This window comes from Ostrinia nubilalis, chromosome 28 (genome assembly GCF_963855985.1).
Source record: "Ostrinia nubilalis chromosome 28, ilOstNubi1.1, whole genome shotgun sequence".
Taxonomy (NCBI): Eukaryota; Metazoa; Arthropoda; class Insecta; order Lepidoptera; family Crambidae; genus Ostrinia; species Ostrinia nubilalis.
This window is the reverse complement of record NC_087115.1, coordinates 2741581-2762691: the sequence shown is the minus strand read 5'-3', so window position 1 is coordinate 2762691 and position 21111 is coordinate 2741581. Positions and strand designations below refer to the sequence as shown.

General features: G+C 45.0%; 1 protein-coding gene and 1 long non-coding RNA gene across 2 annotated transcripts in view; both read right to left on the bottom strand.

Moving 5' to 3' along the window:
• Window position 1: 1 nt before the first annotated feature.
• On the bottom strand, window positions 2-3299 carry LOC135085364 (uncharacterized). Its single transcript, XR_010260085.1, has 3 exons — window positions 3198-3299; window positions 2207-2279; window positions 2-120 (listed from the first exon to the last, which is right to left on the bottom strand). It is a non-coding gene; the product is annotated as an uncharacterized LOC135085364 (long non-coding RNA).
• A 721-nt stretch (window positions 3300-4020) lies between these two features.
• The window catches only part of LOC135085192 (leucyl-cystinyl aminopeptidase-like), a 37758-nt gene continuing 20667 nt past the window's right edge, over window positions 4021-21111 (bottom strand). Inside the window, exons 6-8 of the mRNA XM_063979945.1 lie at window positions 8081-8202; window positions 6701-6873; window positions 4021-4131 (exon numbers count right to left, since the gene is read on the bottom strand). Coding sequence (XP_063836015.1) covers window positions 4021-4131; window positions 6701-6873; window positions 8081-8202 — 406 coding nt within the window. The remainder of the gene's footprint in view (window positions 4132-6700; window positions 6874-8080; window positions 8203-21111) is intronic.

Sequence of the window (21111 nt, the reverse complement as noted above, 5' to 3'; positions counted from 1 at the left end):
GGTCACCGTGGGGGTCGCGTCGGTAGGCAGGGGGGGCGCGGCGCGGCGCTGCAGCCGACACACGGCCATTGACATCATGTGGGGGGGCATTGGGGGGGACTGACCGAATTCGTCTTGCAGCTGTGAAAAAAATGAAATACCTAATATCTTTATTCAGTATCCATGGGCGTACCTAGAACCCTTTGAAGAAACTAAGTCAACGATCTGATATAAAAAATCTGACTTGCCCGAGGCCAGAAGCTGTCTCCTTTTATAATAAATAATAATAAATAAATAAAAATAAAATTCATTTATTTTCAGACAAAAGCAGTCCATAGTTTGGTTAGTAACAATTTGAACTTAGAGACTATATTACAGTAGAGTTAGTAACAATGTTCTTAGAAATATGTTAGTCGTACATCATGGGTTCGATAAACTATGTAAGTATATTGACTTTTTATCCATGGACGCTGTATAGCTTCACATGCCTAATGTGTAAGTCAACAAAGCGACCATACGAGGGGCGGCTGAAGTTTTGAGCCTAGGGTATTAAAAATGCCGATAGAAAAGTATAAAAAATATATTTTCCTCTTTAATCTCCCTCTACTACAACGGACTTCTTACATTTGTGTAAAAGAGCTTTTAACCCACTGAAAAAAAATTCGCAATCTTTGCCTTCGAAATGAGCCTTTAACGCCGCCTTAATTTCTTTGTCACTCAAAAATCTTCGTTCCTGAAGGTCTTTTTTCCAATTTGAGAATTAGACAAAATAGCTGGGGATTCGGACTAAACTGTGTAGTGGGTGATTAATTTCTTGAAATCCAATTTTACCTGGGGCAAGGCAAGCCATGCAACATGCGCGATGTGCATAACAGATTTCCTTTCGCCAGTTTGCCTCTCAATATTTCAACAACCACTTAACGCACTCTTATCAACAGTACAGTGTAATAATCTCCGTTTATTGTAGTTTTTTTTAAATAGGTAATCAATGAATAAAATTCCTCCACAATCCCAAAAATAGTGTCTATGAGCTTGGGTGTCGATCGCTCCACTTTGAATTTCCGCGGCGGCGTTTTCCCTTTTAAATCCATTGCATTGACTCTTATTTTGACTCTACATCGTACTGCCGGATCTATTACTTATCAATAGTGACAATGTGAGAAAAAAATTTGTTAGGATTATGGCCAAAGATGTCCTAAAACTCCTGCGAAGTTGTGACTCGACGCTGGTTGTCGAGCGGCGTGAGCATTTTTGGCACCCATTGCGCGCACCCCTATTTCATGTGCAAATTAGTATGAAAAATATCGCCAATACGTTCCTTGCTAATGCCTATGGCTTCAGCTATCTGTCACAGCTTAATTCGCTGATCTCTAAAGCAAGATTCATAAAATTTTCATTATTTTATTCGTTAATGGCGAAATCTGGCCGGCCTGACTTGCGGTCATCTTTTAGCGACTCCCTGCCATGCTTGAACTATCGGATCCAATGTTTCATGATGGCAAATGAAGGCCCAGACTCCCCATAAACTGTAAACATCTCATCAAATGTTACCGTCAGCGGTTTGTTCCTCTTTTTGAGGAATTTTATGACAACTGTGTACTTCAATTTCGTACATTGCGCGGATGACTGAGACATGATGATGTTTACAAATTAATTACTAAAAGCGTGATGACGCTAATGAAATGAAACTTTGTACATATACTAAGGAGGTTATTGGCAAATTAATTAAATTTAGCGCGAGTCAATAATAACACTTGAAGATACTTAGGCTCAAAACTTTTCAGCCGCCCCTCGTAGACGGCTGAGTCCAGCCTCTCAGCAATCATTTTCAGGATTCCATTCCCACTTGTCCTCAGTCTTTGTAACACAGACGCAATTTTATGTACTCGTAAACCTGTATTAGGAGGCCCCGCTTCTTTTTAAGGTAACAAAGATACGTGTTTAAACAAACCATCAACTTGCAAAATACGTACTAGTGCGAAACCAACACTAGCTGTGAAGAGAAGAGTTAGATAAAAATGGAGTTTACAACCCAGTCGAGTTTGATGCGCATCTGGCGACTGTGACGACATATTATTATCACCGCTCTGGTATGGACGGAGCGAGCGCGCAAAGGTGCGCAGTTAGCTCGATTGGGTTGTAATGATGATTTTGATTATTACTAGCTTTTTACCGCGGCTTTACTTGCTGAGTAAATTAGAAAATCTTAAGGATGCATAAATCTTACCAGTCGGTGTCCCAAATAGAAGCCAGCCTCCTCTGTAGCCATTATGGGCATATTTGTCAGCGATACGTGGAATCTGAAACGTGTAAACACAGTGGATCAATCAATAAATCTTCACCATCTTACATAGTATGCAGAACTGACGGCCGATGGGGCAGCAAGGTTCTGGAGTGGAGGCGTCCCCCAAGGATTTCCATAATGACTGATCCTGAACGGCCCGCATCCATGTTTTAGTGACCTTCACCAGATTGTGTGGGGGGCCCACGCTATGTCTTCCGTTTCGTGGTCGCCATTCGAGAATTTTCTGCCCCAACGGCCATCATCTCAACGAGCTACGTGCCCCGCCCATTGCCAACTCATTTTAGCAATTCTGCGGGCTATGTCGGTCACCACACGGGACTATTCCCACCTCTCGTTCCCACCGCTGCAACTCCTATGTAGTCAGAATCTACAGCTTGACCGCCAATAAAAACCCAACCAAATAAAGGTCATGTTTGTCTCGGGGGAAGTTGAACTGTCGTTGAACCCGCAACGAAATTAATCAGAAGAACATATAGGTGTTCGAAGTCGGTCACAATAATGTTACATGATATTACGTTTTAAATAAACAACTTAAAAAATCGAACTGCCTAAGGCGGAAACCGAACCCACGACCTTTCGCTTGCCGGGCGACTGCTCTTCCAACTGAGCTACTTAGAGACACTGGATACAGCTGTCGAAATTTTCAAGTGTAATACGCTGTTATGGCCGCGTTTTATTTCATCAATGTTGGGTATAGTCTGGTCGCTGAGTACGTAGAATTTTGTCCATTGACCCCAATCTACCCATCCTTATCGCTCGCGCGTAATTATATTGCTGTCGCGACTGTGCGACGGGCGCCCGCAGTGAGTGTGCGAGCGCGACAGCAACATTACGCGCGAGCGATAAGGTTGGGTAGCTTGGGGTCATTGGACAAAATTCTACGTGCTCACAGACCGGGCTTTAGTATAATTACCTGTCTCTTACTATGGTCAGCTTGAAGGTGGCCCTTAGATGTGGCTCGTCCAGGCAAGGGAAGGCGGACCGCGCATGCGTCAACCAGAATCGTGACACTGCACAGCGACTGAAAGATAAAGGACGAACACTTATAATCCCGGAAACGGAACGTAACCGTATCAACTCGAGACGGTCAGTATTCTTTTGAGAGGTTTGAAAAAAAGGAAGAAAGAAAAAATATTTATTTGGTACTAAATGATACACATTGACATTACAAAGCAAAAATAATAAAGTTGTACCAAATTGGTCTTTGCTCAGTATGAGACCATAACGTACTCGGGAGCACGTTACGGCCACTGGTATTCTGCAGATCTGCATTTGTGCCCATTTTTCAATTTCAATCTCTAATTTTTAAGTGACTCCTATGGTAACATATACAGGAATTTTGTTTTCATAGGGTTAGGTACTTGAAAATTACCACAATACCCATAGTACAAGCTTTGCTTAGTTTGGGACTAGAGGCGCAGTGTAAAAATGTCTAAGGATATTATTTATTTAAAATTTTATTTTGAACTAACTTTCCGCCCGCGGCTTCGCGCGTTGACTACAAACTACATTATCTACATATTTTACGGAACCCTATTTTTTTCCAAAATAAAATTTAGCCTATATGTTACTCGTGGATAATGTAGCTTTCGAATGGTGAAAGAATTTTTAAAAACGGTCCAGTATTTTTTGAGCCTATTCATTACAACCAAACAAACAAACAAACAAACAAACAAAGTTTTCCTCTTTATAATATTAGTGTAGATTAGACTGGACTGACAGTTTGATTTGTTAACTTACTGTTTGTGTGTCCCTGTCAAAAAGAACCCTCGTTGCTTGTCATTCCTCTCCAACTTAGTGATGAAACGAAGGCTCAGTGTGTAGTTGTATTTGCGCCTTATTTTTTCCTGAAACCCAAACGTTTTGATTAGTTATATGGCGCAAGTACACTATGTGGGAAATTGACCAAGACGTAATGTGAACACCGTCTTGGGTACTTTCTCCTTCCCCCAACCGCGAGTCGCCCATACTTCGGTGCGGTAGCGCTTTGATTTTGTCAATTTATTTTCCGCATAGTGTACTTGCGCCAATAGTGGGACAACACTGAAGCGTCCCAGATAAGGTAAGTGCCCCCTACTTCGGTATATTAAGGCTCTTACGACTTTAACATTTTATTTAAAAATAACCAAGCATGATATCAGTATGAAAGCTTTTGTATGCTAAACTTTGGTCTTTTGACAGTAAGTTAATACATAATTTATAGTTATATAGTTTGAACTTTTTTTTATATTAATTGTTCTGCGGACCTCTAGTTTGGATCCTGTTTCGTGACAAAATTTTGCTCTGTTTCTAAGTTCGTGAACTCATGTCCCCTATTTCGGGATAAGGTTTTATGCATCCAGTTAGGATATTTTACTAATGATTAAGGGTTTAATAAATTTAAAACGATAATAAAAATTTAGAATAAAATAATTATGTGAAATTGTCGATATTATACTTACCTGAAATATTCATAAGAAATAATGTGAGTCTAGTATAATACAATTTTGAATTTCTAACAATATGTGAAAATATTTATATACCCATTAGAAATGTAGGGGGGGGGGGGGGGAACTTAACCATCCCCCCCCCCCCCTTCGTACCCATAAAATTTTGATTTGTTATTTCTAGCGATATGTGAAAATATTTATATAACCATTAGAAATGTGGGGGGACTTCCTTCCTTGCCTTCGTACCCATAAAATTTTGATTTGTACCCCCCCCCCCCCTTCTCCCCATAATCCCACCCCTAGAGCTATTTCAAGTGAGGGTAGCCCCCCCCCCCCTAAAAATAATCCCAGATACGCCAATGACTCATAATAAAAAGTAAATAATTAATTTCTTAGGTAGGTAAGTATTAAAAACTAAAAAATACGTCGATTTATTTGATGGTATGTGTCATAAAAGTACCTAACGACATACATTCATATATCACGAACTTGGAAAAAAGTAACAATAATACGGTATCTTGTTTCGTGATACTGATTATTCCACATTCCCCAAGTAAAATTCATGGATTATTATCAAAATGTGTCAATTAACTATTATCTATCTCATATACAATACAAATAAACAAAGATAAATAAAACAAATCGAAATAAAACCAAAATTATGCTGGTACTACTTATGCTAATTTATCTTAAAATTGGTCATATATGTGAACTTCAAACTCGTGCCATATAAGTTCTAGTGAACGAAACATATACCGAATTTAGGTCATGAGAAACTTAAATAAATGCATTATTTGTTTCATAACTTACATTTAAATTATCATAAATAATTATTTAAAAACCAAGCATCAAAATGTTATCTATAATATCCTTGAATCGGTAGTGTCACGAAATAGGGGACACCCGAAAAATAATGTGTACGCTATTTCGTGAGTCAATTAATCGCAATTTTAAAGGAATTCTACGTTTTCATATAACTTTTTTCTAAGCCAAATCAATTGTCAAGGAACACATGAAACCACTATTACAAGTTTTATTTAAATGGACGTTCCTTCGCCTTTTTATAAGCTTAAGAAGTTGGAGCGCTAACCTTACGGTGAGAGCAACCTTTGCACGCCGCACGGCTGTTTTTGGCTCTCTGAGAGTTTGAAGCTTCGTATTGCTCTCATTTTTGGCGCCACAATGTTGGTACTTGGTTTTTTAGATAGCTTAAATAATAGAGTTTTTGTAGTAATGAAGAATTTTTATAAATAATATTCCATTTGCTTATTATTTGAGCTAGAAAAAAAACTTACGAACTTACGTACTATCACGAACTAGTAGCCGTTTACCTTATGACATTGACAGGAGCGCACTACAACCCTGTCGACGGCCGTGACATCAATTATGAATGATACTAGCGGCCGCCCGCGACTTCGTACGCGTGGATCCCGTTTTACCCCCTTTAGGGGTGAAGTATCGTAAAATCCTTTCTTAGCGGATGCCTACGTCATAACATCTGCATGCCAAATTTCAGCCCGATCCGTCCAGTGGTTTGGGCTGTGTGTTGATAGATCACTATGTCAGTCAGTCAGTCACCTTTGAGTTATAAATATAATTTAGATTGACGCTCTGGTAAATTTGGTATCACGGGACAAACGCGGGGAGAGTCGCATTCTAGCGAGGTGCGCAGTTAGCATGGGGTTGTATTATCAATGGTTTATTTATTATTTCCAATTTGTGCCGATATTTAGCATAATAGGTACAAGTGCCTAACGGGACTATGGATTATTAAGTAGTTCCGATTTGTGCCGATATTTAGCTTAGTATAAGGGGCTAACGGGACTTTTCCCACCTCTCGTTCCCACCTGCAACTCCTGTGTAGCCAGGATCTACAGCTTGACCGCCAATAATCCAACCAGTGACGGTCAAGTTGGTCTCGGGGGAAAGTTAAACTGTTATTGGACCCGCAACGAAATAACGGGACTGTTAAAAAACTAAAAATTACCTTGAATTCAATATAGGTCTGGTCAGCCGCAGGAAAGTCCAAAGCCTTAGCTACTTTGGGACCTAAAGCACCACCGGTCCGAAAAAGCGCTCGTTCGGTCACGTTCATGTCTCGCACGTTTAGAACCACGAAGTTTGTGTCCCTTTCCACTTTTAGGTCTATTGACACTTCTCCTGTGAAGAAAAAGAAAATAAAAAGAGATGAATATAAATTTTATTTAGGTATATCTAAGTGCCTTTTCGTGCGATTTTTGCGTTAGAATCGCCTTTTCAGTGGCGTAACTACAGGGTGGCAGGGCTGGCAAAATGCCACGGGCCCCCGACCTAAACCATACCACCCATGACCCGACATTCTTTCTTTCTTCACTTAAAACGTAGGACTTCTTGGCGGGAATGTAAAGCGTCATGTTAATGTTAGCGGTTTTGTTTTGTTTTCTTAAATTCGTGTTTGGTCGACTATTAATGGTGGATTATTTAAGCATTAAGTGTTCGTGAACGTGCATGAGTGTGGGCAAATGATACTAAACAGTGCAGCGTGATTCTTCGGGTTCTCTCAAGTAGTCCATATTTTATGAAGTCTCAGTAAAGCACCGCTTTACTGAGACTCAAAAGGTGGGAAAGATCATCTATCATCCTTCATTATATCATTAACCCGGGTCTCATCCCACTAGGTCCCATTTTGTAACTCGCTTCAATTAAAACTTGAAAATGGCACAAATCAAGTCGACCTCGACGTGTATTGCTAACATTAAAAAGAAGAAGGAGCCACACGTACAAAAAACACCAGTTATCGTTATAGTTACGGTTAAAGTTAGGTGGTGCAGCTCAGCCTAAATGTTTGTTTCTTCCCTTTTAATATCTTAGCTAATCATAGCTCGTAGAGACAATGGCCGTTGGGGCAGAAAAGTTCTGTAGTGGCGACCACGTGCCGGAAGAATTAGCGTGGGCGGGCCTCCCACTAGGTAGACCGACGATCTGGTGAAGAGCCTGGATGCAGGCAGCCCAGGACCGGTCGTTATGGAAATCCTTGGGGGAGGCCTTTGTTCAGCAGTGGACGTCATTTGGCTGAAACTAACGAACGAACGAAAATCTTTTTCTTTATCCACAACGAGGAAGCTCTTGGCCTGTGGTGGTGGAAGCGAGCTTCACCCAGAATCCTCAACCACGGAGGAACTGGCTATCTTACCTCTAACTGCCGGAACACAACAATGCTGTTAACATTGTTATGGCGACAGACTTAGGTAAGATGGTGGTAGCTAGCCAGGCGGACTTAGAACAAGCCCTACTGAACAGAAAAATCTGCACCCACTGGGAATCGAATCCGGGACCTCTGCGTCTGAAGCAGGTGGTCTTACCACTAGACCACAGAAGCGGTTCTTACCCCTCAGTTCTCCAGTAGTCAGGTTCGGGTGTAGCCAGAGGTTGTAATGCTTCGGGATCACAAAGGTGGGGAGGCGGGCCCCCCTCCAAGGAAACACCTGGCCGTTACTCGCAATACGTTCTCTGAAACAGACAGTGTTTGTTCATTAACATCAGGTCATTAAAGGACGAAGCACATTTATCAACCCGGAAACGGATGGCAACCGTATGGATCAACTCGAGGCGATCAGTAGGGTAATTCAAGTGCAATCTGTCATTTCAATCTATTCTATTTGTCATTTAGCTTGTTTAATCTGTGCTCAATAAAGTGCACAATATTTAAGCAGGATATGGTTGCACGCGGATTTTTAGAGAGTTAAATCTTTTGGCCAATAGAAAACGTCATAATAGTTATTATATGAACTGGGATTGGTCAATGACTTTTGAAATTAAAATCCGATGGCCTGAAAAAATCGGTTTTCCAACAAACGTCAGTTACGCGCAAGGAGGTTTAGCTATTTATCCATCGAAGTTAATAAGGGAGAAGACATAAGACTAATTTTATTATTTGCCTGCCGCGACCCGGTTTTTACGAACAATGACGATGACGAACGATGAACCAGTAACGAGGAGCACACTTAGCAATGCTTCCAGGTTGCGCCTCGGTATCAATTAAGTAACATTTTTCGTTAAGTTTACTTTATGGCCAACTAAAGGACTTTTGCCGTCTCCATGGACAAACTCGAAGTATGATAACTACAGTCATTGTCAAAATTTTGCACTGCCATTGCCGCTGGATACCATATATCGCTACTATATTCATAGATAATAGACTTTCAGTTAATCGTCAAAATTGACATTGTTTTTTAAATAACAACAAATGGTATGAATTTTTAAATGTGATATTTTTATAAAGGTAAGTCCCCAAAACAACATTTGATAGCCTATTTTCTTTCGTTGGCATCTAAGTTCCTGTTTTCTACATATATGTTACTACTACCTATTTGTTAAGTAAACTAAAAACTTTGTCATTTTTTCCGTGTGAACAAAAGCCCTACAATAAATCACCTATTTTTACCTAGTAGGTATACCCTTCATATTTATGCTAGACGTGTTGCAAAGACAATAATAATTATTATTAGCATAGCATGCCATAGGTACTACTCGTACCTATGTACGTGTGGAATGGCTCACATACTACCCGTTCGCGCTAAGTTTGCCGCCCTTCTGACCGACCGCACCAACAAACCACACTACCAGTAGTGTCGTGGGGAATATTTTTTCCCTTCTACACTACCAAGCCAGTAGTGTCGTGGGTTATTTATAAGGACCATACATCTTCATTCCCATCGACACTACTCCATAACTAAACGCGCGTCCCCTCCCCCAACCGCGATTAAAGGCAATCGGTTAGTGATTAAACGCAATTAATGTGTCTTATTTTATGCAAATACACAATTCTTATCAATATTAATAAATAAAAAACATTCTAAATATAGTTTGTTATAGTTATAGACGTTTCCATTCGAGTGACGTCATATCGCCAGCGGCAAACTTTTAAAGCGAACGGATAAGTAGTAATTAAGCTGTAAATACCTATACCCTTGAGCCATGTGCGTGTGGACTGAGTTACTTAGGGCTGTTATGGATATGACGTAGTTTCGGTTATGGATACGGTTACGGATATAGGAATAATAGTATACCGGTTTCGGTTACGGATATTTTTTTCGGTTCATTCATGGCCGCACACTTTACATCGCATAAAAAGTAATAAATAATATAAATTTATACTAGATGGCATTATAAAGGTAAATCAGACTGTTTTGCCTTTACATATAATGCTATACAAAAACAATTAAAACTGCCTACATCCGAAACTTTTAAATCGGTTACGGTTTCGGATAACCGAAAGTTTGATTTTCGATTACGGATATCCCTGGACAGAGTGATCTTTTCAAAAAACTCATCCAACACAACCAAATTTTGAGAGGATTTAGGATATAACTGTGAAAACTTCATAGTAAGGTATTCAATTTGTGAAACTATAACTAATTTAATAAATCTACTGTCTGGGCAGCGCAGTTCTTTCACAATTATTCAAGTTTTATTTATTCATTCATTCATTTAATATAAAGCAAGAAGTTATGAAGAAACAAATTTTATGGCTTAACTGCTCTAACTTGCTCAAAACTAAACAAATGTACATTATAGAGCTGCTTCAATAAAACAAGGAGGTATGAATTTTTTCTCTATTAAACAAAATCTTTTAATTAATATTATACACACTGATTGCTTCCCTTCTTGCCAGTCTGGTGAATGCATGCGCATTAAGTAAATCAAATAAATTGTTAAAATGCTCCAGAAAAGTGGCTGTTGCAACAGATCCTGCAGGCAGCTCATCTAAAACAATATTACAAGTTTTAGTTAAGTAATCAGATATTTTGACAGCATTTCTTATAAAATTTTATAAAAAAAAATAAAACCGACTCCAAAAAACCTACACTAAAACGTAGAAAAATAATTACTAATTACCTACTTATTTATTAGGACGAATTATTAATATTTATGTAGGTATACCATGATTGATACTTCTGGAGTCGGTGCCAAGATTATGAAACATGTAAAGTTTGCCTGCACCGACTCCAAAAGTATCAATCATGGTATACCTACATAAATATTAATAATTCGTCCTAATAAATAAGTAGGTAATTAGTAATTATTTTTCTACGTTTTAGTGTAGGATTTTGGAGTCGGTTTTATTTTTTTTTATAAAATTTTACTTATTTCTTGCTTTTTAGTTAACTAATTATTACCTTGGTGTTACCACTGAAGGTAGGCAGTACACTGAGACCAAAAAAAATTGGTTCATAATCGGCGGAGATATTGCGTATAAAAAAGTTCATCCCCAATTTTCCACCCTTGGGGGTGAAATATTTTCTTCAAATTCGCATGAAACCACCCTTTTGATAATACCTATTCAACAAAAAAATAATCGTTCAAATTGGTTTATAATCGGCGGAGATATTGCGTATAAAAAAGTTCATCCCCAATTTTCCACCCTTGGGGGTTGTTTTTTTTATTATTAAATTTAAATGGGACCACCCTTGAGGTATTACCTATACGCCGAAAAAAGATTTGTTCAAATCGGTTCATAATTGGCGGAGTTATCGCGTAACAAACATAGAAAAAAAAAAAAAAAAAAAAAAAAAAAAAACATACGGGTCGAATTGAGAACCTCCTCCTTTTTTGAAGTCGGTTGAAAATAAAGAAAAGGGAGAAGAAACTAAAAAGATAATAATTTGATAGATAAGTTATCCAAACAATATATTGGGCACTAGCGGCCGCCCGCGACTTTGTATGCGTGGACCCTGTTTTACCCCTATAGCCTATAAGGTTATTCTGTGTTATAAAAAATAATACTGTAAGGTTTCATTAAAATCCGTTCAGTAGTTTTTGAGTGAAAGAGTAACAAACATGTTGACATCCAGACTTTCGCATTTATAATATTAGTAGGATTATGACAAAGTAATAATGCAAAAACATTCCAAACTCATCATGCCAAATTATATTAGTTTATGATATCAAAACATTTGTTAGTATTATGGTTAAATTTTGTCATAGTATTAATAGATAGTCAGAAGTGTTTTTGGTTTACTTACTAGTAGATGTTTTTGAATAAAAGCCCATTGCCATTGCCACGGAGTGACTAAATATCTGGGCAGTCAACTTAACCCTCATTTTCTCTTTTCCGTTGGGTTGGATTTGATGTTGTTAAAGTTTTGGGGAGAATACAAAGTAGGTTCAAAGAACCTTTAAATATGCTTCCAAGACGCGACACTTGAAATTAGAAAAAATTGGCCTTTGTTAAGCCTGTAACGTTGCCTGAACAGAAGCTCTGGCATGTCTTCAAAATTTTCTTCATATATTCTGGCTAATTCTCGCATTTTCCGCCTTCTCCGCAATTCTTCCCTGTGGGCAGCCCACAAGAAATGTAAAGTATTCTTTCTGTGCCGGACGGTATGGGGTAGCAACCCTGTGCGGACCCTGAATACCGTACGCCGACACGGCGCGATGCGGGGTGCAGCGCGAGCGGGAGAGCGAGACGAAGGGGGCGGGGAGCGCAGAAATAATAACTCGGTTGTGGTTGAGACTGTGACCGGTTCCTCGGAGCAGTGGCGAGAGCTTGGTGTTGTAGCTTGTTGAGGAGAAAACGCGGAACTGACTGGGTCCGGATGGCACCCCGATATTTATTTACTTTCATTAGAGTGAGAAAACCTAGCTGCCTCTCGCTCTAATGAAACAGCAAATCTATTGCCCTCTCTTTCTAATTTAGACCCCCCCTGGGCGGCAATACCGTATAGAGAGCCTGTTTTTTATCTATTCGGTGACCTATTTTTTAACTATGACCTTGACCTAATTCTTATCGGATTCTAATTAGCTCTTCCACTATTCTTTGGAATCTATGTTATTTATTTTCAGACAAATTACTTCTTACTATTCGATAGGTAAATAAAGGTACACAGGTACAGGGTTAATTACTAATAAAGCATTTGTACAAAAATTAGGGCTCATTTGGCCACACTATTTCACATTAATTGCCTTTATGGCTAATTAAGATTATCACCAATTAAAAGTAAATAACTATAAAGATCTACACATAATTATCTATCTAATTTACATATTATAAATATGACTCGACATACATAACTAGACGAAATTACAGGTTTAATCAATATACATAAAACAAAGGGCTATCAAATTATACATTTCTATGGTTTTCTAAAATAAACTATGATTTATACATCTCCAACGTCCCACATACGCCTATTAATCAGTAATTAAGGACTCGACACATTACTAATTGAGAACCAACTAAGAGAAAGTGGACTGTATTACGAAGTTATCGATATTTAAACTATACAAACTTTATAAAACGAAATAACTATGAAACAACTATGAAACAAAAACGAAACAATTATTTACAGCTATAAGTTTCTATTCGGGGCCGTCCGTCGTGCACATTCTCCCGCCGTGTAGCGCTGGTTGACTCGGCGCTACACCTCACTCGGTGCCACGTCGGTCGATGTGGGCAGCACGACGAGCTTCTTGGTGGGGCGGCGCAGGACTCCGGTGCGGGTGGCGACGTCGGCGGCGCGCCCCCGGGGCCACACGTTGCGTGGCAGGTTGGAGTCGGCGATGAGCACGAGGTCGCCGATGTTGAGCGGTGCTCCGCTCCCGTGCGGCTCCCGCCGGTGTTGGAGCTCCGGCAGGTACTCTCGGACCCAGCGGTCCCAGAACTCGTCGGCTAGCCGCTGAGCTCGCCTCCAGTGGTGGCGGCTGGCGACGTCTGCTTCGGTGAACGTCCCCGGCTGTTGGATGCGGCCCGACCCCCCGAGTAGGAAGTGGTTGGGGGTCAAGGCTTCGGCGTCGTCGGGGTCCACTGACACGTGGGTCAGTGGTCTGCTGTTGACTGTGTATTCTGCCTCGCAAAGCAGAGTGGCGAGCGTCTCTTCGTGGGGGTGACGCTCGCGCAGGACGGTACTGAGGGCGTCCTTGACGGACCGGACGAGGCGTTCCCACGCCCCGCCCATGAACGGTGCGCTCGGCGGTATGTAGCGCCATCTGATGAGGTGGTTGGCGGCCTCCTGCCGGCTCGCCTGGAGGGCGGCCCGCTGGAGCTCGACGTCGGCACCACGCAGGTTGGTGCCGTTGTCCGACCAGATCTCTGATGGTTGCCCTCGGCGCGCCATCATGCGGCGCAGCGCGAGGACGGCGGAGTCGGTGGAGAGTGAGGCCGCGACCTCCAGGTGCACGGCCCGGGTGGTGAGGCATGTGAACAGCGCCACATACCGCTTCTGGTGTTGTCGGCCCACGGTGACTGAGAGCGGCCCGAAATAATCGAGGCCGGTGTAGGTGAAGGGCCGCTGATGGTGAGCGAGGCGTCCCGTCGGGTGGTCGCCTGTCGGTGGTACTGCGGCCACCGCGCGCCGAATTCTGCACTGCTGACAACTTTTGATCACGCTGCGCACGATGGGACGAGCTCGGATCACCCAGAAGCGTTGTCGGATCTCGTTCAGGACTGTCTCCACGCCGCCATGGTGTAATTTCTGGTGCGTCCATGCCACGTAGAGTTTGGTGTACTGGTGGTTTCCATCCAGCACAATCGGATGCTTCTGTTCTTCAGCGATGTTTTCTGCGGCCGTGATTCTTGATTTCAGCTTAATCACCGGCTCGCACGGATCGAAGGCCAGCGCGAGTGAGCGCAGCCGGCTGTCATTGGACACTGCTTCTGTCTTCTTTAAAGCTTCTAATTCGGCGCCGAACGCTTCCTGCTGCACGGCGCGCACCCACAGCTCCTCTGCCCACACGATGTGCTCGGCGGCCAACGGCGGTATGACGTCTTCTGTAAGGACGGCTCGGCGCGGCGTGGGCGGCGCGGTCGGCTTGGCGACACGGCGCCACGTCGGGTCGGCTTCGGTGTTTCGAGTTGTCCGCTTGTAACTGTTGACGTTGGCGCTCTGCGGGCGCGCCCGGCGCAGCGGGGCACGGAAGCGGTGTATCGCCTGGAGGACTCTCGCCGTGGCGCGTATCAGGCGCAGCCACGACGAGAATCTGTGTGGTGACGGTAATGCCTCGGAGACTCTGGGCTCGACGATGCTTGATGCGACGGAGTGGGTCCTCTCTTCTCCGGTTGGGGCCGCCTGTTCTATTTTCTCGGCCGGCCAGCTGTCAACAGGCTCATACAGGAACTTCGGTCCCGTGAACCACCGATGATGCTGCGTAAAGTTGACCGGCGCTCCTCTGGTGGCGTCGTCAGCCACATTCTGTTGGGTCGGCACCCACCGCCACTCCTTCGCCTGTGTGTCTTCCTCTATTTCTGCCACTCTGTGTGCGACGAAAGGCTTGAAAGAGCGGGGTCCCGCCCTCAGCCACGCGAGTACGGTTTTCGAGTCGCTCCAAAAGACTCTTCTGTCTGCTTTCAGCTGGTATTCGTCGGCGGCGGTGCGGGCCAGGCGGCAGCCCAGCACGGCGGCCTGCAGCTCGAGCCTTGGGATGGACGTCAGCTTGAGGGGCGCCACGCGCGCCCTGGCGGCGGCAAGCGTCACGTGCACTCTACCGTCTTCGTCTTCAGTGCGCCAGTAGACAGCAGCGGCGTAGGCCTTCTCGCTGGCGTCCACGAAGGTGTGCAGCTCGCGTCGGGTCGCCCGGCTGTAGCCAGGGTGACATCTTGGCAGGTTGACGTCTCGGAGCGCGGCCAGCTGCCGCACCCACTCACTCCAGCCCGTCGACAGCGGCGGTGGTAGGCGGACGTCCCAATCGACGCCTACGCGCCACGCCTCTTGTAGCAGCTGTTTCGCTACGATGGTGATGGGGGAGGCGAGGCCCAGCGGGTCGAACAGTGACATCACTGTCCGCAGAGCCTCCCTCTTCGTCGGAGTTTGCCCGCTGTCGACGTCAGGCACCCGGGCGAAGTTCAGATTAAATCCCAAAGTGTCGCAGGTCGGCCTCCAGGTGAGGCCCAGGACCTTCTCTTCGATGTCTTCAAGTGTGACGTCCCGAGTGGCGGCAGCTTCCGCCCGATGGACTTCTAGTATTTCGGAGCGATTCGAGGCCCACTTGGCCAAATGAAAATTGGCATCCGCGTGCACTGTGCGCACGTCGGTGCTCACTCTAACTGCTTCTTCAACTGTTTCAAAACTCTGGAGATAATCATCCATGTAGTGATGACGCACGATGGCTTCGGCTGCGTCCGGATGGTCGGCCCGATGACGCTCGGCGTTGTGATTCTTGACAAACAACGCCGTGCACGGTGAGCAGGCTGCTCCGAAGATGACCGACTTCATCCGGTACTCTGTGGGCGGTCCCTCCCGCCGGTGTGAGCGCCACAAGAAGCGCAGCGCATCTCTATCTTTCTCGTGAACTTGTATTCGCAGGAACATCTCTTGTATGTCCGCGGCGACGGCGACGGCGTGCTGGCGAAAGCGCATCAGCACCCCCGGCAGCGACTGCAGGAGGTCCGGACCCGACAGCAGGTGGTCGTTCAGGCACGTACCCTTCGTGCGAGCGGCGGCGTCGAAGACTGGCCTCACCTTCCCGGGCTTGGCTGGATGGAGCACCGGGAAGTGAGGCAGGTACCAGATGCGCCCGGTGGTCGATGGTGCGGTGGCGGCTTCCTCTGCGTATCCTTTTTCTATCAGCTGTGTCATCTGCCGCTCGTACGCCGCCCCGAGCTCCGGCTGCTTGTCCAGCTTGCGCTCTGTGCTGTGTAGGCGCGTCAAGGCTTGGTCGTAATTGTTGGGCAGCTCGGGGTGGTCGGTGGCCCAAAGTAGGCCCGTTTCGTAGCCCGCTGTCGGCAGCTTGATGGTTTCACTCTCCAGGATGCGAAGCGCCCGCTCTTCGGGGTCGGCGCGCGTTTTCTTGGGCGTCACGCCCAACGATTCGATTGCGAAATGTCTCTTGATCATTTCTTCTATTCTGTTGTCGCTCTCTTCATTGAGCCTGTATACGTGGTGGACTGTGTGCCCCAGGCTCCGGCTGCTTGAGCCGTGGAGCACCCACCCCAGGGGTGTGCGGGACGCCACCGGTTCTGTTGCGGCGCCACGTCGTACCTCGTTGGCCAGTAGGAGTTCCCAATTGTCCTGCCCGATCAGGATAGTGGGCCGCGCCTCCGCATACCGCACTCGCGTTTCGATATCTTGAAGATGTTGATATTTTGACAAGTCTCGGTCAATGTGCTGGGCCGCCAGTCGTAAGTTCTTGATAGTGCGGCCTCGCAGGGAGTGCTCTTCATCTTGCCCTCGTAGCACAAGTTTCACTCGTCGCGAGTCGGTACGCGTGACTCGGGCCCCCGCTATAGCTTCTATGCTCAATGGGTCTATGGGTCCTGTAGCGCCCGCGCGCTTAGCCAGGTCTTCGTCTACGAGTGTGACTGTAGAGCCGTCGTCTAATAGTGCGAATGTGTCTATATTGGCCTTGGGGCCCACCACTGTCACTGGTAGAATTTTGAGGAAACTTACGGTTGACTTTCCAGATGAGTTTGCTGCTGTCACTGTTTCACTCCGGCTGGCTGGCACTTCGGGTCTCTTGAAGTGCAGTAATGGGTGGTGGGTCCTCTCACAGCCGTCCTCTCCACACTGACGGTCTTCACACTTATGCCCCCCTCTCCTGGGGTTCAGGCAACGGAAGCATAGTCGATCCGCTTTCGCTATGCTCCATCGTTCACTGTTGTTCGCACGCACAAATTTTCTACACTTGTCGGCGCTATGGTTCGGTAAACTGCACACTGGACACTTTTCGCTTCTGTTGTCGCCCTTTTCGCTGTCACTCCGACTGTTGTAGGCGCGCTGCGGCCGGTTGCGTGGCGCCGCGCGCTGCTGCTGATCCTCGGCGCCGCCGACGAGCTCGGGGTCTGCGTACTTCCCGCACGCCTCCGCCTCCCTGGTCACGAAGCGGTGAAGGCGCACGAGGTCCGGCTCCTCTGGCGGCTGGTCCCGGCTGAAGTCGAACCACCGGTACCGCAGCGACGGCGTCAGCTTCTCTGTCACTTGCTTGACCACTTCCGGATTGTACATGTACTGCGGCTGCTGGAGTGCGCGGAGTGTAGCGACGCTGTTTTTTATTCGACTCGCGAACTGTATTATGTCCCGTGGCGCATCTGTAGGCTTCTGTACGTTGCGAAGTCGTTCGATCTCGGCGAGCGCAATCGTCTCCGGTCTGCCGAATCTTGTCTCGAGTTCGCCGATTATTTCCGCCGGGCTAGTGTTTACTATGAGTAAACTGCTAACCGCTTCCTTGGCTTTTCCTTTCAAAGCCCGTCGCAGGCGGGCTGTATTCTCGATTTCTGTGAAGTATCTCTCTGTTTCTTGATAGCCCGCTCTGAAGGCGAGCCAGTCGAGATGCGAGCCCCCGAAGGGCATCAGTTCTCCGATGAATCGCGGCGTGGCCCCATGTGGGCGCGCGGCCTGCGCGATGGCGGCCGCCAGCTCGTTAAGGTCGAATTGTCCCTCGGACCGATGATACCCCGTTGCTGCTGGCGGCGGCTTCGATGACGACGATTGCTTCAACTGTACGCTGTGCGGCGGCGCCACGCCCGATAGCGGCGCGGCGAGCTGCTGTGCGATCGATACGCCGGTCGGCAGCGCGTGTGGCGCGCCGGGTGGCGGCGGTGGTGCGTGTGACACGCCGGGCGGCGGTGCATGTGGCACGCCGGGCGGCGGTGCTACGCCTGTAGACTGTTGCGGTGCACTGAGCGGCGCGGCGGGCGGTGGCGGCGGCACTGTATTCAGCCACTCGGCCACTCGCGCCTGGCCCAGCGATTCACCCGATGCGACCGACTCGCCGTCCTGGCTGTCCTCCTCCAGGACGGCAAGCCTGGCCTCTTCCAGCTCCAGCTTGAGTCTGGCTATCTTCTGTTTGGCGCGCGCGATCCTTCGCGCGCGGTCGGATTTCGTCGACGACGCTCTTGCTGCGTCGTCGTGCTGCTGTTGCGACGACGGTGGTGGCGGTGGTGGTGGCGCCTCCGACGGGGAGCCGGGCGGCTCGATATGCCGCACCGGTTCCGGCGCTGACGGCCTCGGGGCCGCCACTGACTGTGACGCGGTCGCGGGAGCGCTCTCCTCAGGGCGCTCCTGTGCCTCGATCGGCTCCGCGGGTCTGCCTCTACTCCGAGTCACCGGCATTTTACTACGCTCCCCTTGCTTCCGGTTATGAAGCCGATGAAATTTCCCACTCGCTTTTGCTGCCGAAGTGTCCAATCCGGCTCCGAATGGACCAATGTGCCGGACGGTATGGGGTAGCAACCCTGTGCGGACCCTGAATACCGTACGCCGACACGGCGCGATGCGGGGTGCAGCGCGAGCGGGAGAGCGAGACGAAGGGGGCGGGGAGCGCAGAAATAATAACTCGGTTGTGGTTGAGACTGTGACCGGTTCCTCGGAGCAGTGGCGAGAGCTTGGTGTTGTAGCTTGTTGAGGAGAAAACGCGGAACTGACTGGGTCCGGATGGCACCCCGATATTTATTTACTTTCATTAGAGTGAGAAAACCTAGCTGCCTCTCGCTCTAATGAAACAGCAAATCTATTGCCCTCTCTTTCTAATTTAGACCCCCCCTGGGCGGCAATACCGTATAGAGAGCCTGTTTTTTATCTATTCGGTGACCTATTTTTTAACTATGACCTTGACCTAATTCTTATCGGATTCTAATTAGCTCTTCCACTATTCTTTGGAATCTATGTTATTTATTTTCAGACAAATTACTTCTTACTATTCGATAGGTAAATAAAGGTACACAGGTACAGGGTTAATTACTAATAAAGCATTTGTACAAAAATTAGGGCTCATTTGGCCACACTATTTCACATTAATTGCCTTTATGGCTAATTAAGATTATCACCAATTAAAAGTAAATAACTATAAAGATCTACACATAATTATCTATCTAATTTACATATTATAAATATGACTCGACATACATAACTAGACGAAATTACAGGTTTAATCAATATACATAAAACAAAGGGCTATCAAATTATACATTTCTATGGTTTTCTAAAATAAACTATGATTTATACATCTCCAACGTCCCACATACGCCTATTAATCAGTAATTAAGGACTCGACACATTACTAATTGAGAACCAACTAAGAGAAAGTGGACTGTATTACGAAGTTATCGATATTTAAACTATACAAACTTTATAAAACGAAATAACTATGAAACAACTATGAAACAAAAACGAAACAATTATTTACAGCTATAAGTTTCTATTCGGGGCCGTCCGTCGTGCACACTTTCGTTAGATTTTGTATCAAATAGTAGGATAGGGCTATTTGAAAAATAGCATCTGACAGTTTTGGTGGTAAAAAAAAATATGATAGAAATATAACCTTGACATTGGCAGCGGGGCGCCACCGTCAATACCGGATCGCTGGTTCCGATTTTTGCCATGTTGGAAACTATATAGTTGAACGACGGTAGCGCCCCCTTATCAATGAGTTTGGTGGGACAGTTCAGTTTAGGCATAGAGTTTAGGTCATCTTTAAGATGTTTTTATATGTCATTGGATTGGAGGGAGGAATGATTGATGAAAGTTTACATTAGAGCTATAAAAAAATAATTTAGTTATAAAGTCCCTCTGTTAAAATTACATAATATATTTACTTTAATGAAGACATTTTTATATATAGGTATATTTAATAAATAACACTGTGATTAAATCTGGATTTATCTTTAATTTACTATAAAGTGAATTTTAAAAACAAACTAATACAAAAACCATAAAGAAAATCGTATCATTTTCGGTCTTATTTAAAACATTACACTAATTGTCAAAAATGACAAATAAAAAAAACTGTACGAATTCGAGCTAATTATTTTCATTGTAAATGGTTAAATCTTTAAATGGTTTTCAGATTATGCACCAAATCAAATGAACACAGTAAATAATGACAATAATTTAATCTAGGAGATGTGGGTGTGCGAGGGAAGGGGTCAATCAATGTTAGATTTTATCAAATACTCAATACTCAATACGTTTATTGCTTCCATAATAGTAATATAGGTGTTACAATGTGATAATACAGTTAAAAACTGTTGTAAAGCCTTTGAAAATGACGAAAAGAGATATTAGCCCAGACCAACATTTATCGTGCCTTTCTAAGCATTAAAAATCATTAAGCTACAAGCACATCAAACAAAGGGTTATAATACTTATAGTAGCTTTCCGCCCGCGGCTTCGCCCGCGTGGAATTTTGTCTGTCACCGAAATACAATACCGCGCGCGTCCCTGTTTCAAAAACCGGGATAAAAACTATCTATGTCCTTTCCCGGGAGTTAAACTATCTCTATGCCAAATTTCATCAAAATCGGTTGAAAGCAAGACAGACAGAGTTCCTTTTGCATTTATAATATTGGTATGCGTAGGCGTAGTATAAATTTATAGCAGTAAAACTAAGACACAAATCATTTTAGGCACTCTTACACAATTACGACAGCTTCTAGCTGCAACTGCATACTGACAACTGTTTTCTACATACACACATACACGGTAGACT